The sequence below is a fragment of the Scyliorhinus torazame genome, chromosome 4 (genome assembly GCF_047496885.1).
Source record: "Scyliorhinus torazame isolate Kashiwa2021f chromosome 4, sScyTor2.1, whole genome shotgun sequence".
Lineage (NCBI taxonomy): Eukaryota > Metazoa > Chordata > Chondrichthyes > Carcharhiniformes > Scyliorhinidae > Scyliorhinus > Scyliorhinus torazame.
Window position 1 is genome coordinate 318364449 of NC_092710.1, and position 16509 is coordinate 318380957.

General features: G+C 46.4%; 1 protein-coding gene across 2 annotated transcripts in view; it reads right to left on the bottom strand.

Moving 5' to 3' along the window:
• Positions 1–1247: 1247 nt before the first annotated feature.
• fosl2 (FOS like 2, AP-1 transcription factor subunit) overlaps positions 1248–16509 on the bottom strand; it is a 33014-nt gene continuing 17752 nt past the window's right edge. For both annotated transcript variants that reach the window (XM_072500135.1, XM_072500136.1), the window contains 2 exons: positions 10176–10283; positions 1248–1853 (listed from right to left, as the gene is read on the bottom strand). In XM_072500135.1, the coding sequence (XP_072356236.1) occupies positions 1332–1853; positions 10176–10283 (630 nt within the window). In that variant the 3' untranslated portion in view covers positions 1248–1331. The remainder of the gene's footprint in view (positions 1854–10175; positions 10284–16509) is intronic.

The window sequence follows — 16509 nt, forward strand, 5'->3', positions numbered from 1 at the left end:
ACTTCAGAGTCAGTGCGGAGGTTCTGTTAGCCATGATGGAAGTTTCAGTATTGACCCCGGGGGCTGGGGGATGGATCAGCAATGTCCCTTAACCTAATTCAGCACATCCATTCCAGAAAAAAATACTCGCATCATCCCATTACCTCATCTCACTGACCCTTGCCTCCACTGCCCGATGGGAAAAATGACTCCGTGCATTGATCACTCTGCGGGATAGAGGCCCGTTTTCAGCCAGTTTAGTTCAAGTCTGTGCATTCCACTTTAGATGCACAGACGCAAGCACACTAGACTTTTAATACTATTGAATGCTCGCTTTTCCACGCCTCCTCTCGTCAGTAGATTAGCAAACGATAGACTCTGAACCAAAATCCTACACCATGCCCTGCCCTCATCAGGCCTACAATCCTTTATTTCCCAACCTGGCGCCTTTACAGTATATTTTCATTATTCATTCAAAAATTATAAATACTAAAGTTAAGGTCAGAAGGCGAAAAGGCAAAAGGGGTCGAAGGTTGATGTTGGAAGGACACAATATAATCATCCTACTGTAACATTATGAAACAAATCCTTTTGCCCTGTTAATGCTGAATTCTGACAGGTTTTAACAGCAATTCCAGTATTGCAGATATTTCCATAGTACTGAGTAAGCGTCACAAAGTAATCTGTTCTTTACAGAACAGGAATGTCATGTTAGAGAGTGCTCTCCATTCCAGAGCTTGCTGGGAGTAAAAGGGTCACAAATACGGAGATAGCACAAATTTTAAACAGAATTGCGGCATGGTCCAAAAGAATATATATTTCTATATATATATATATATATATATATATATATGCGTGTATATATATATATATATACACACACACACAAACACACACGCACACGCACGCATCATGGATTTCTAAAATGTCATTGTGTAGTAAATACTTTGAGGAAGAAAAATCAGGAAAAAATGCTTTACAACAGAGTACAGAACTGCCTGGAATCAGTCAACCGTGAAGCTGTCCACTGTCGGAAGGGCCTACGAAGCCCGCCAGTGGCCGTGGTATCGGCACTCTTCTGGCTGGAGTTTCCCCCGCCACCACAGAATGTCACTGACATAGTCGATACTCAGTGTCAACTGCCACGTCAGAGTTGTTTGGACTAAACCCCACCCGATCCCAACCACACCTCCCTCCCCATCCCGCTCCCACCCACCCCACCCAGCGAGTCTGAAGTGTTAAGAAATAATTCGATTCCACGAGCTCCAGTCGATACAAAGAAGTTCATTTTCATCAAGATGCAGCCCCTGGCATCTCCCGCAAGTGTCTTCCCGAGGGTGCCAGCAACTGCCTCAGAGCGCGAGTAAGGTGGGGGAGTTCAAAGAGTCCGAGGACTGGTCCCCGCTGCTGCTGCTTCTGCGGTGGGCCTTGGAGCAGGACTCTGACGCAGGCTCTTGGTCAAGGCTGGGAACGTTGGGGTATGTGAAGACCAGGCTGGCGGCACACGGAGTGATGTTGGGTGCGGGCGTGGACGTGATCACCACTGGTGTGTTGAGAGGTTCGGCCTCCAGGAAGTAGTTGTTGGAGATGGAGATCTCGGTCACTGGTTTGATGACGGACCTCTGGGTTTTGGACAGGTTGGGCATGGACAGCTTCACCCGTTCTTCCGGTTCCCGTTTGACCACCACGGCATTGGACGTGCGGCCGGCTCGTGGCTGAGGGGATGGGGAATGTCTTCTGCCTTCATTCCCAGGTGCCATTTTACAAACAGGTTTGTGAGCAACTAGCATGAACTCCAACTTCTCTTTTTCCTTCTGCAATACTGCAATCTCTTTCTGGAGGCCAGATTTTTCCTCTTCAAGCTTCTCAGTTTCCTGAAAGGGAGAGAGGAGAGAAAAAATTAATCTTTCATTTCACATGTCAGCAAATGAAGCATCTTTCCCTTCTGACTCATCCGCTTTCTGGTACCTTCTACTCATGGGGAAAGTGTTGGAACAGAGATCAGCTTCAAATCAATTATAATAATAATCTTTGTCACAAGTACGCTTACATTAACACTGCAATGAAGTTACGGCGAAAAGCCCCTAGTCACCACAGGGAGAACATGCAGACCCCACACAGACAGTGACCCAAGCCGGGAATCGAGCCCTGGAGCTGTGAAGCAACAGTGCTGCCCACTGTGCTACCGTGCCGCCCTTAAGTGTGAATTGTGTCAATACACACTATAGATTCACCTGAGGAAGGAGCAGCGCTCCAAAAGCTAATGATTTGAAACAAACCTGTTGGACTTTTAACCTGGTGTTGCATGACTTCTTACTGTGGTCACCCCCCAGTCCAACGCCGGCATCTCCACATTATAGAAAGTGAGTGATTGCACTGGAGAGGGTGCAGAGGAGGTTCACCAGGATGTTGCCTGGGCTGGCGTATTTTAGCTATCAAGAGAGACTGGATAGGCTGGGGTTGTTTTCCTTGGTGCAAGAAGGCAGAGAGGGGACCTGATTGAGGTGTATAACATTTTGAGGGACATAGATAGGGTGGGCAGGAAGGTGCTTTTCCTCTTAGTGAAGAGGTCAATAACCAGGAGGCAGAGATTCAAGGTGATGGGCAGGAGGTTTCGAGGAGATGTGAGGAGAAGCTTTTTCACCCAGATGGGGGTGGGAATCTGGAACTCACTGAGTGAAAGGGTGGTGGAGGTGGGAACACTCACAACATTGAAGAAGCATTTAGATGAACACTTGAAATGCCGCAGCCTACAAGGCTACAGACCAAGTACTGGAAAATGGGATTAGAACAGTATGGTGTTTGATGGTCGGCGTGAATGTGATGGACCGAAGGGCCTCTCTCTGTGCTGTAAATGACTCTCTAAGTGTCAACCGTGGCTCAGATGGAAGCTCTCTAATCGCTGAGTCACAATATTCCCAATTCAAACCCCAAAGGCATTGAGCACAAAAAATGAAGGCCTACACTCCAGTGCAGTACAAAGGAAGCATTGCACTGTGGAGGTGCCGTCTGTCAAAGGGCGGGATTCTCCGACCCCCCCGCCAGTGTAGAATTGCCGGGGGTCGGAGTGAATCCCTCCCCCGCCGTCCTCCCAACTCTCCCGCCTCCCAAAAACCGGCATGGCGTGAGTCGCGCCGCCCGCCTCTGAGAATGGCGGGGTCCAGCGCGACTCAATGGGCCCCAGGGCTGTCCGGATTCTCCAGCCCACGATGGGCCGAAGTCCCGCCCGTTCTATGCCGGTCCCACCAGCATAAATTGGAGTTGGTCCATTACCGGCGGGACCTGGCGGCGTGGGCGGGCTCCGGGGTTCTTGGGGGGCTCGCAGGGGGATCAGGCCCCGGGAGGTGCCCCCACGGTGGCCTGGCCCGCGGTTGGGGTCCACCGATCCGCCAGCAAGCCTGTGCCGTGGGGGCACTCTATTCCTTCCACATCGGAGGCCGTGGTCATCCGCCATTCCCGGTGCAGAAGTGACTCCATGTGCGCATGCGCGGGGATGATGCCAGCACGCGCTGGTGCTCCCGGGCATGCGCCAACTCGCACCGGCTGGTGGAGGCCCTTCGGCGCCAGTTGGCGTGGTGCCAGGCCCCTATCCCAACCACTCCGGGGCGGGCCTAGCCCCTGAAGGTGCGGAGGTTTCCGCATATTTGGGGCGGCCTGACGCCGGAGTGGTTCACGCCACTCCGCCCCGCTGGGACCCCCCGCCCCGCCAGGTGGGGGAGAATCCCGCCCGAGATGTTAAAATGCCGCCCCACCTTCTTTTTGGGGTGGATGTAAAAAATCCCACGGCTGACTCAAACAAGAGAAATGGGAGTTAGCCCTGGTTTCGTGGATTATATTTCGGTGTCACAGTGATTAGCACTGTAGCATCACAGCGTCAGTAGAACCAGGTTCAATTCCCAGCTTGGGTCACTGTCTGTGCGGAGTCTGCACGTTCTCCCTGTGTCTGCGTGGGTTTCCTCCGGGTGCTCCGGTTTCCTCCCACAAGTCCCGAAAGACGTGCTTGTTAGGTGAATTGGATATTTTGAATTCTCCCTCAGTGTACCCGAACAGGTGCTGAAGTGTGGCGACTAGGGGATTTTCACAGTAACTTCTTTGCAGTGTTAATGTAAGCCTACTTGTGACACAAATAAAGATTATTATATTTACTCCTCAATCAACACTGCAAAAACAGATTATCTGCAATCACCTTACTGTTTGAGGGAACTTTCTGTGTACAAAGCAGCTGCTGCATTTCCTACATTACAACAGTGACTACATTACTTCATAGGCTGTAAAGCACTTTGAGATGTCGGTGACCATGGGTGCATTGTCCCAGATGGTTTCAAGTTCCTTGACCCACATTTAGCCAGGCAAGTGGAGTGCATCCCATTTGACTCCTAACTTGTGCCTTGTAGATAGTGGATAGGCTTTGGGGAGACAGGAGGCGAGTTATTCATTGCAGAAGTCCCAATGTTTGACCTGCATTTTTAGCCACAATACCAACATTCCAGGGGTTACCATTGACCAGAAACTGAACTGGACCAGCCACATAAATACTACAAGAGCAGGTCAACTGTGGCCACAAGAGCAGGTCAGAGGCTGAGTATTATATGGACAGGCCTTCCACCATCTATCCAAAGTCTGTCCACCATCTACAAGGCACAAGTCAGGAGTGCGATGGAATACACTCCCCTTGCCTGGATGAGTGCAACACAAACACTCACTCCCTCCATCACTGACACACATTGGCAGCCGTGTGTACCAATTACAAGGTGCACTGCAGCAACTCACCATGGCTCCTTCAACAGCACCTTTCAGACCCACAACCTCTAGCACCTAGAAGGGCAAGGGCAAAAATGCATGGGAACACCATGACCCACAAGTTTCCCCTCCAAACCACTCACCATCCTGGAAAAAGATCGCTGTTCCTTCACTGTCGCTGGGTCAAATTCCTGGAACTCTCCCTAACAGTACTGTGGGTATATGACACTTCAGGGACTGCAGCGGTTCAGGAAGGCAACTCACCACCACCTTCTCAAGGGCAATTAGGGATGGGAAATAAATGCTGGCCTAACCAGCGACGCCCACATCCCATGGAAGAATAAATGGGAGAAAAATGATCCAGTTAAGTTTCAGGAATGGTTGCTCCAAGGATATTTATATTAAGGAATTCAGTGTTGGTAATTCCATTGAATATCATGAACTGATGGCTAGATTATCTCTTGTTGGAGAAGGTCAATGCCTGGCACTTGTGTGGTACAAATGTTACTTGCCACTTATCAGTCCAAGCCATAATGTTGCCCAGTTCGTGCTGCATATGGACACGGACAGCTTCAGTATCTTTGGAGTTGTAATTCGAGCTGAACATAATGCAATCATCAGTTATCATCAGTTACTATTCGGCCCATCGAGTCTGCACCAATCCACCTAACCTGCACATCTTTGGACTGTGGGAGGAAACCGGGGCACCCGGAGGAAACCCACGCACACACGGGGCGAACGTGCAGACTCCTCACAGACAGTGACCCAAGCTGGGAATCGAACCTGGGATTCTGGAGCTGTGAAACAACTGTGCTAACCACTGTGTGGCCATGCTGCCCTGATAAAGGGCAGGTCATCAACAAAGTTACTGTAGATGGTTGCGCCTAGGAATTCTTGCAGCACTATTCTGGGCCTGAAATGATTGGCCTCAATAACCACAACCATCTTCCTCTGTGTTAGGTATGACTCCAATCAGTGGGGAGTTTCCTCTCCAATTCCCATTGGCTCCTTGATGCCACACTGAGTCAAATGCTACATTGATGTCAAGGGCAGGCGCTCCCACATCACCTTGCTGAAAACACCAGTTTTCTTCCTGGTTATCATGGCTTCTTTTGACAATCACTTTAAATCTGTGCCCTCTGGTTCGTGATCATTTCACGAATGGAAACAGTTTTTTTCTACCTACACTGTCCAAACCCCTGATGATTTTGAACACCTCTATCAAATCTCCTCCCAACCTCTTCTTCTTCGAGGAGAGCAGTCCAACCTATCCGTGTAACTGAAGTGCCCGGAAGCATTCTCGTGAATCTTTTCTGCCCCCTCCCGAATGCTTTCACATTCTTCCAGAAGGGTGGCGCCCAGAAAGGGACACGATATTCCAGCACCAGCCGAACCAATGACTTAGACAGGTTTAAAACAATTTCCTAACGTCTGGGCTCTAATCCCCTATTTATAAAGCCCAGGTACCCGAATGCTTGATTATCCACTTCCTCAAGCCATCCTGCCACCTTCAATGATTTATGCATATATACACTCATGTCCTTCTGCTCGTGCAACCTCTTATAGAATTGTCCTCTTTCTTTTATATTGCCCCATCTCAATCAACCAGAAGGAACCACTTCACACTTCTCTGCTACTTGTGCGTCCATTCCACCAGCCTGTCTTTTGAAGTTTACCAGTATTCACCTCACAGCATTTCCAAGCTATGTTTCCATCCGCAAATTTTGAAATTGTACCCTGCACACCCAGGACTAGGTCATCAACATACATCCGGAAAACCTGCAGTACCAATTCCTGGGGACTATAAACCTTCCTCCAGTCTGGAAAACAACTGCTCAGTCCCATTCTGTTTCCTGTCGCTCAGCCAATTTTGAGTCCATTTTGCGACAGCCCCTTTTATTCCATGAGCTCTAACCTTTCTCACAGGTCTGTTGTGAGGCACTTTATCAAATGCCTTTTGGACGTCCATGTACACCACATCAACAGCATTACCCGTAACAACCCCCTCCGTTACCTCATCAAGAAATGCAAGCAAGTTAGTTAAACGTTGGCTTTCTTTGATCAATCCATATTTGTCCCAAATGGCTGTTACTGTTGTCCGAAATGATAATTTCTCAAAGCTTTCCCACTACCCAGATTATACTGATCGGCCTGCAATTGCTGGGCTTATCTTCACACCCTTTTCTGAACAAGGATGCAACATTCATAATTCTCCAGTTGTCTGGCACTATTTCTGTATCTAAGACGGATTTGGGTGATTGTGGCGAGAGCCTCCACAATTCCCATGCTTCATTCAGTCAGTATCCTTAGATGCATCTCATCTGGTCCTGGTGGTTTATCAACTTTAAGTACAGCCAGCCAATTAAATGTTGCCTCTTCATCAATATTTAACCAACCCCAATATCTCAAATACCTCCTCCTTTACCATGACTTTGGTAGCATTATTTCCCTTGAGAAAGGCAGGTGCAAAGTACATTTAGTGTATCAGCCAGGCCCCTGCCTTCATATGTAAATATCTTTTATGTTCCTAATTAACCCCACTCCCCTTTTTACTATTAAGCTGCTTACAGAAGACTTTTACGTTCCTTTTAGCTGCCAGTCTCATCTCATACTCTCTCTTTGCTTCTCTTCTTTGCTATTCAGTTCCTCTCTGAATCTTCTATATTCAGCCTAGTTCTCGGTTGTATTACTACTGGACATCTGTTACATGCACCCTTTTTCTATTTCATCATGCACAGAACTGTCAATTTGTTTGTCCTGCCTTTCACCCTCATGGGAATATACATTGTTTATACCTGCAGTCTCTCCTCTTAAAAACGCCTTTCGTTCAGTTACAGTTCTGTCTGCCAATCTTTGATTTCAATTTGCCTGGACAAGACCCATTCGCACCCCATTCCCATCATCTACTCTATCATTCTAGTTTGATACTCAATTGCACGCGATGCAAAGCAATCTGGAGATTATGACCTTTGAGGTCCTGCTTCTACAATGCATTGTACAATGGTCGAGCAAGGGTTGCAATAAATCAACTGAGATGGCCATTAACTGCTGTCTTTTCAAGCGATATCCACATCCCAGGAATATATTTAAAATATCCAGTGGAGCCTGATATTCCATAGAACTCCAAACAGAATTATGGTTCTTGGGTAATTTCTATCTGTCCCACTTACAAATCAAGAGGAATCAAAAATGGTATGATCGGGCATGTAACTGCAGAAGATCAACTCTTACTGTATGAAATTACTTAGCTGTTTTCAGGGGCCATATGCCAGCTTCAGTTTCTTACATTTACTCTGATCCCTAAAATGCAGAGTGGCAGGTCTTTTAAAAATTAATTTACAGGATGTGGACGTCGCTGGTTAGTCCAGCATTTATTGCCCATCCCTAGTTGCTCTTCAGAAGGTGGTGATGAGCTGCCTTCTTGAACCGCTGCAGTCCTGGAGCTGTGGGCACACCCACTGTGCAGTTAGGGAGGGAACAGCAATATATTTCCATACTTGGCACCTGCGTGACACACCCCAGGAAGGGGAGCCCACCCTCCCAGTCACACACACCCCTGCCCGAAGGGCCCGCCCTACCAGTATCACACTTCGGCTTGTCTCCCGCCCACCCGGGGACATGGCCTCTCCCAAGGGCCTGCCTGCTCTCCAGGCAACACATCCCAGCCGGGTAGCCCACCTTCTCAGTCACATGCCCCAGCCTGGAGGCCCACTCCCACAGTGACTTACTCTTGGCCTGTCGCCCACCTTCAGAGTGACAGACTTGAGCCTGCTCGCACACCCTTAGTGTAATAGACTCTAGCCTCTACATAGTTCTGTCTAACACATTCCAGTCTGTGTTATCCTTAGTGTGCTGCACTTCAACCTGCAATCTTGGCCTTGGATTGGCACACACCAACCTCTTTATTAGTCTAATTGTAAAACAATGCAGTCTCCACATTATTTAATGAAAGAATGTGATTTAAAAAAAAATAATGAACAGAAGTAGTGTTAATGCGGTGGGAATGGAGATGGGAAGCCTTCTGGTGGGGTGAGGCCTGGGGATCTCTGGAGAGGAGAGAAACTGTAACACGCAGGTTGCAGGCACGGAGTGGAGAAAGGATTGCCTAATAAGCTACAAGTTTCTTCTCGTTTGTGCCGAGATCTGTTTCTCGGTGTTGTTGCTCTTTGTATGCTGACCTGCTTCCGGCACAATTTCTCTCTTATTTTTGCAAGATCCTACATGTTGCTTGAAATCGCTTTGTGGCATTGACATTCTAGCCAAACGCACACCTATTCCAATCTCGATCATCTGTGCAGAGTACAAAGATACTGATCGTCAAGCCTTCAATGAGGTGTTGCACATAGGATAATGCAGGACGGAGGCGGAGAGTTCAGCGCTCAGCACACTTGCAACCGGATCAGCACATTCCGATCCAGATCAGTACATTCCGAACCGGAGCAATATGCCCCCCAAAGGCACCGCTACCAGACATGACATCAAATCAGTCGCTCTATATTACACTGCCTAGTGCAGCTGCATGGATAATTGACGGAATAGTGTAGTCCATCCACCCCGTAAGGACATCAAGAACAGAGCTGGCTGGCTTTATAAGGAGTTGCTGCCTGACACTCTCAGGTATCAATGCTTTCCAGATTTAAGTGCCAGTTGGTTTGAGTGGTTGAACTAGGTTAGCTAACTCTGGAAAGATGTACTGCAGGCGGTCCCCATCACTTGACCTCTCACCTCACCACCCACTCTGGGACCAGTGGTGGCCTGACAGGCCCATCCTCACAGCGTGGCGTCTCCCCATCAAATGAGAAGTGACCAAACTCTGTTGTCCAATTACAGGAACCTTGCCTATCAGCCCTGGAGCCCCCAACCCACAAACCCCCAGTGTATGTTGAAATTATTGTTCTTCATTCTTTCATGGGTATGGACCTTGCTAGTGATGCCAGCATTTGTTTCCCATGTCTTGCTCGGACCATTTCAGAGGGCAGTCAAGAGGCAACCACATTGATGTGGGTCTGGAATCACATGTAAACCAGACTGGGTAAGGGCAGCAGATTTCCGTCCCTAAAGGACACTAGTGAACCCGCTGGGTTTTTACTACAATCAATGACGGTGATTACTGAGGCTAGCTTTTCAATTCCAGATTTTCCTGATTGAATTGAAATTCCACCAGCTGCCGTGGTGGGATTTGAACCCTTGTCCCCCCAAGGATTAGGCTGAGCCTCTGGATTGCCAGACCAGCGGCATCGCCGCTATACCACCATCTCCCCAAAACGCCTGCAAATGTAAATAAATCAAAAACATAACAAACAATTTATTTGAACATCCCTGACAATCATCCTCTCATTCCTGGGGACTTCAGGGCAATTCTGAATGGTCGATAACCCCTGGGCGGTGCTCAGACATTAGCAGCCCTCGTCCAAGCTCTGCTACATACAGTCCAATATAAATCCCATTGCACTTACATCTTGAAGCTTCTCGGTTAGCTCGCGACGTCTATTCCGACATTTTGCAGCAGCCAGCTTGTTTCTCTCTCGCCGTACTCTTCGTTTCTCTTCCTCCTCTGGAGTCAGCTGTTCATAAGGATGAAGAGTTTGCATTAGCAACAGGAGCAGGGTTTGTTATGTGAGCACAACAATCGGGTGAGTGGGGCCAGGGGCATAAAAGTGATCCCACTAGAGACAGCCTTAACCCAAGGTCACAAAACAGAGACCACTAATGACACCGAGTGGTCTTTTCTCAGATTCCAGGTGCTGGCAGGCCTGCTGTTCAGTTCTGCATTCAAAGCACATTTTCAACATGAGCATTTAGTTTTAAGTCCACCGTACACGTATACCCTCAGCTCTACTGCCTTGTCAACCAGGACTCATTCACCCTCACCTCTGCACCATAATCCACAATGTAGAGCGAGAGACACTAGCTCAGTATATTAATCTCACAATAAGCAATGTTCTCGATGCCACTTGGAAAGATGTGAGAGCCAATTTGTGTACAGCAAGATTCCACAAGCAGCACGGAAATGAGTGGTCAATTCACCAATTCATGGTGATTTTTTTTTTGAAGGTTGATCAGGACACTGGGAGAACTCCCTTCAAATGCCTCTCGTGTACCTCCGACAGCATAATGTTCCCTCAATACTGCACAAGGATGTCTAACAACCCTTTGCACTGGAGCACTACTCATTGGGCCAAAGTGGCAAACTCCAGTGAAACACATTTGATTACATGTTGGTAATATCTGCCTGCAATTACAAAGGAAGGAACAACCTCCATTGACACATTGGACCTTACTGGCCCAGAGTATGAGGATGCGGAGTTGAGATTTTACCATTAACACTTGGGGATGAGATTCCCAGTGCACTTCACTTGGCAAACATTATAGAATATCAGATTCTGTCGATCTGGAGACGGTGACTTCAATGCAGAAATGTGCAGGAGCCTTGCCTCCAGAGTGATTTGGGGGCAGTGACATTGGCCAAGCCTTTTTTTATTCATTTACTGGATGTGGGCGTCGCTGGTTAGGCCAGCATTTATTGCCCATCCCTAGTTGCCCATCAGAAGGTGGTGGTGAGTTGCCTTCTTGAACCGCTGCAGTCCCTGAGGTGTAGGTACACTCACTGTGCTGTTAGGGAGGGAGTTCCAGGATGTTGCTCCAACGACAGTGAAGGAACGGTGATATATTTCCAAGTCAGGGTGGTGAGTGACTTGGAGGGGAATCTCCAGGTGGTGGGGTTTCCAGGTATCTGCTGCTCTTGTCCTTCTAGACAGTAATGGTCATGGGTTTGGAAGGTGCTGTCTAAGGAACCTCAGCAATGTCATGATATGCAGACATGCAGCTAATGATATACAGACATGAAGCTAATGATATACAGACAGGCAGCTAATGAACACAGAGAACAGGACATGACCAATGAGCAGGCAGGACACTCAGGGGTGGTATCTCACTATAAAAGGCACGAGGCACTCACATTCCATCTCTTTCCACTGATGAACATCTACGGAGTGAGTCAGAGTGTCTGTACAGTATCACACCTCCAGCACGTGGCTAAGAGCTAGTCTGGTTCAGTCAGACAGAGTAACCTCACTTAGGTTAGCAGAGAGTCAAACTCATAGAGAACTGTGCTAACTGTGCTACTGGTTCAATATATCAGATTGAACTAACTTCAAGGTCTGGCGTATCTTTTGGTTAAAGTGCATCCAGTTGCAGCCTGTGTTATCCCAGAGTACATAACACGACAAGCAAGTTCCTGCAGTGTATCTTGTAGATGGTTCACGCGGCTGTCACTGCTTATCGGTGGTGGAGGTTTTAATTTTTGTGGAAGGGAAAGCAATCAAGCGGGCTGCTTTGTCCTGGATGGTGTCGAATTTCTTGAGTGTTGCTGGAGCTGCTCTCATCCAGACAAGTGGAGAGTATTCCATTACACTCCTGACTTGTGCCTTATAGATGGTGGACAGGCTTTGGGGGTTCAGGAGGGGCCGTAGGATTCATAGCCTTTGACCTGCTCTGGTAGCCACAGTGTTAATATGGCTAATCCAGTTCCGTTTATGATCAATGGTAACCCCCATATGTTGACTGTGGAGGATTCAGCGATGGTAATGCCATTGAATGTCAAGGGGCAATGGTTAGATCTTCTCTTGTAGGAGATGGTCATTGCCTGGCACATGTGTGGCACAAATGTAACCTGTCACTTGTCAGCCCAAGCCTGGATATTGCTGCATTTGGACGCGGACTGCTTCATTATCTGAGGAGTCGCAAATCGTGCTGAACATTCTGCCGTCATCTGTGAACATCCCACTCTGACCTTATGATGGAAGGGAGGTCATTGATAAAGCAGCTGAAGATGTTTGAGCCGAGGACACTACCCTGAGCTCCATGTAGTCTCGTCGGCCCAACCATCTTCAGCTGTTTCATCAATGACCTTTCCATCATAAGGCCTCTCCTCGTCCCAGCGGCTTCAAAAACTGGTCTGCCGTGGAAACTATCCTTTTTCCATTTGTCGTCTCCATCCCTTTTCTGCCACCACTACTGAAAGTGTTGCCGCAGGCCAGAACAAGATTCCGCGGGTGACACCAGTCAAGTAGTAGTGGACCACACAGAGGGTGGGAAAGGTGTTGCGGCATTTATTTAAAAAGATGATTCTGCTAAGACTGATTACAGAGTGAGAATTTATTTTAATATTAGCCATTGACCTCTGTATTTTAACACATTGAAAGTCGTTAAACAGGAAATAATTGGATGTGGATCAGTAAAGAGAGAAAATAAACCATTTAGACCCATTTATGAAGGCATAGATAAACACCTGGGCTCAGTGCAGAGTCAAGTCTTTGAATAAAGCTGTCAGATCATAGGATGAGTGATGGTATATTTATCCCCTTTCAATTTACAGCTCAGCTATGGTAGGGGGTTTGTGTAGATAGCTGTACTGTGTGGGGATATGCTTGGACTGCTGAATAAAGAGATTTTTACAAATTCATTCAAGAGATGTGGACTTTGCTAGCTAGGCCAGCTTCATTGTCCATCCCTAATTGTCCTGGAGAAGATGGTGGTGAACTTCCTTTTTGTGGTGTAGGTACATTCACATTGCTGTTAGGGTGATAGTTCCAAAGTTTCGACCCAGTGACAGTGAGGGAGCAGCGATATTTTTCCAAGTCAGGATAGTGAGTGCCTTTGAGGGGAACTTCTAGGTGGTGGTGTTCCATGTATCAGCTGCCCTTGTCCTTCTAGATGGTAGTAGTCTTTGTTTGGATGGTACTGTCTAAGGAGCCTTGGTGAGATCCTGCAGTGCATCTTGTAGATAGCACACACTGCTACCACTGTGCGCCAGTGGTGGAGGTAGTCAATGTTTGTGGAAGGGATGCCAATCAAGTGGGATTCTTTGACCTGGATGGTGTTGAGCTTCTTGAGTGTTGTTGGAGCTGCACTCATCCAAGCAAATGGAGAGCATTCCATCACACTCCTGACTTGTACCTTGTAGATGGTTGTCAGGTGAGAGTACCCTTTGAGAAATGGGTGTTTAAGAAATGTACCTATAAGAAATGGAGCTGCTCATGTTACTGGAGTGATGTCAGAGTGTGGGTGAAGCTGAGCTCCACTTCTGCTTTTTAGTTTCAGTTTGAGAAAAGCGTGGGTGTGTCTGTGAGCTGTACTGCTGTTGATCTCTGCCATCCAAAAACTATCTATGGATCATTTGGTGAATTCAGAGGAAGTATAAATGTTTTCAGTCTTGAATGTAAACCCTGATGTGCTCCTGTTTGGAGGTTTGTTAAGTCTTTTGGATGGTAAAAGAACAGCATACAGATTACTTAGTGTTGTATTCTTTGGGGGGTGTATTTGATTTACTGGTTGCTAAGATGTTCACTGTTTGTTTTAGAAAGGTCAACTTGAGTTCATAGAATAAACATCGTTTTGTTTTTAAAAATACTCGTCCATTTCTGCTGTACCATACCTGTAGAGTGAGCCGTGTGCTCCCCATACCACAATCTATTAAAAGTTGTGGGTCAGGTGAACTCCATGATACACTTTGGGATTCTCTAAACCCTGGCCCATAACAATTGGGGGCTCGAGGGGGATAAAAGTCTATCTATTGGATTGGCTTAGTGAACTTAAAAGACAGTGAGGGGTGAGCATATTGTGGTTGCTTTTCAGGTGTGGTATTTTAGTTTAAGTGGGGAGTGTGTTGTGGACAATGGCTCGTTCAGAGGCTCAGAGGTTTTTGGGGGTGGAGACTGTCACACGCAGTACCTTATGGACAGAGACTAAAAGCAGACTGGTAGATTTGGCAAAAACTTTGCAGTTACCATTACCTGACAAAATGCGAAAAGATGAGGTAATTATGGTGGTGGTTAAGCATTTAAAGTTGCCTGAGATAGAGTTTGACTTATTGGAAATGGCAAAAATTCAGTTGCAAATTAAACAAATGGAACATGAGAAAGAATTAAAGCAGCTTGAATACGAAAGAGAGAGAGCGGAAAGAGAGAGAGCAAGGAAAAATAAAAGGAGAAGAAAGGAGAAAAGAAAGAATAGCCCTAACAGAACAAAAAGAAAGAGAAAGGGAGATACGGATCAGGGAAAAAGATAAAGAGAGAGAGTTTGAACTTCAGAAAATGGCCATGAAACATGACAGTCAGTTAAAATTGGCAGACGTAAAAGGAAACGTACAGTTGGATGATAGTAATGAGGATAGTGAGAAAGAGAATCAAAGTCGAAGGCTTGGTGGGAATCTATTTAAATATGTCCAAGCATTGCAAAGGTTTGATGAGAAGGTGGAAGCCTTTTTCATTTCTTTTGAGAAGGTAGCTAAACAAATGAAATGGCCACAGGACATGTGGGTATTACTGATTCAAACAAAGCTGGTAGGTAGAGCTAGTGAAGTCTTTGGATCACTACCGGAGGAGGTATCTGAGACGTATGAGGAGGTGAAAAAATAATAATTTGGTCAAACATACATGGAGCTTGAAAGGCTCAGAGTAATTTTGATAGGTGAATAAGAGCTTTGAAAATAGATCAAACGTATGAAGTTCTCAGAGAAGTTATCCTTTTAAAGGAGTTTAAAAATTCAATTCCTGATGTAGTGAGAACTCATGTGGAAGAGCAGAGGGTTAAAACTGCGACGTTAGCAGCAGAAATGGCAGGTGATTATGAATTAGTTCATAAATCAAAACTTGGTTTCCGACATCAGTTTCAGCCTGTGAGGGATAGAAACTGGGGACATGAGAAATACTCAAGTGGTAAAAGTAAAGGTAATCTGATGGGAAATAATAAGGAGAGTGTACCTCAGATTAAAAAAGAGATCCAGGAGGGTGGAAAAGAAATGAAAAGTTTCAAATGTTTCTCTGTAATAAACTATGCCATGTAAAGTCACAGTGTTGGTGGTTGAAGAAAAGCACTGGGAAGGCTGATGTGGTAAAACAGGATAAGACAGTGGGGTTTGTGAAAGTGGTAAAGGAAAGCCCAAGGGAAGCGAAGGAGGTGCAAAAGATTGTACAGCCTGTTCAAGAGGTGATTGATAAGAAGGTGCCAGATCTTTTTAAAGAATTTACTTGTGTGGGTAAAGTTTACTCATGTGCATCAGGAGGAGCAGGTAACGAAGTCACAATTTTAAGAGATACGGGAGGTAGTCAGTCTTTAATGGGAAGAGATGAAGCGTTATGTAGGTTGGGAAGAATGTTGCCAGAAAAGGTGGTAATATGTGGAATTCAGGGTGAGAGGAGTAGTGTTCAATTATATAAGGTAAGATTGGAAAGTCCAGTGAAGAGTGGTGAAGTGGTAGTAGGAGTAATAGAGAAATTATCTTGTCCAGGAATACAGTTTATCTTGGGTAATGATATAGCTGGATCGCAAGTGGGAGTGATGCCTACTGTTGTTGATAAGCCAGTGGAAAATCAGACAACTGAAGTGTTGAAGGACGAATATCCTGGGATTTTTCCAGATTGTGTAGTAACAAGGTCGCAAAGTCACAGGTTAAGACAAGAGGAGAAATCAAAGAGTGAAGATGAAGTGGAAGTGCAATTATCAGAAACGATTTTTGATTAGATGATTGAAAAAGAACAAGAACAGGTGGAGGATGAGGCGGATATTTTTAGTTCAGGAAAATTGGCAGAGTTACAACAAAAAGATATAGAAATAAAACGGATGTATCAGAACGCATACACAGAAGAGGAATCTGAGTGTATACCAGAGTGTTATTACCGTAAAAGTGATGTCTTGATGAGAAATGGAGACCTTTTACATATGCAGGCAGATGAAAAGTGGGCAGAAGTTCATCAAGTAGTATTACCGATAGGGTATAGAAAGGTGTTG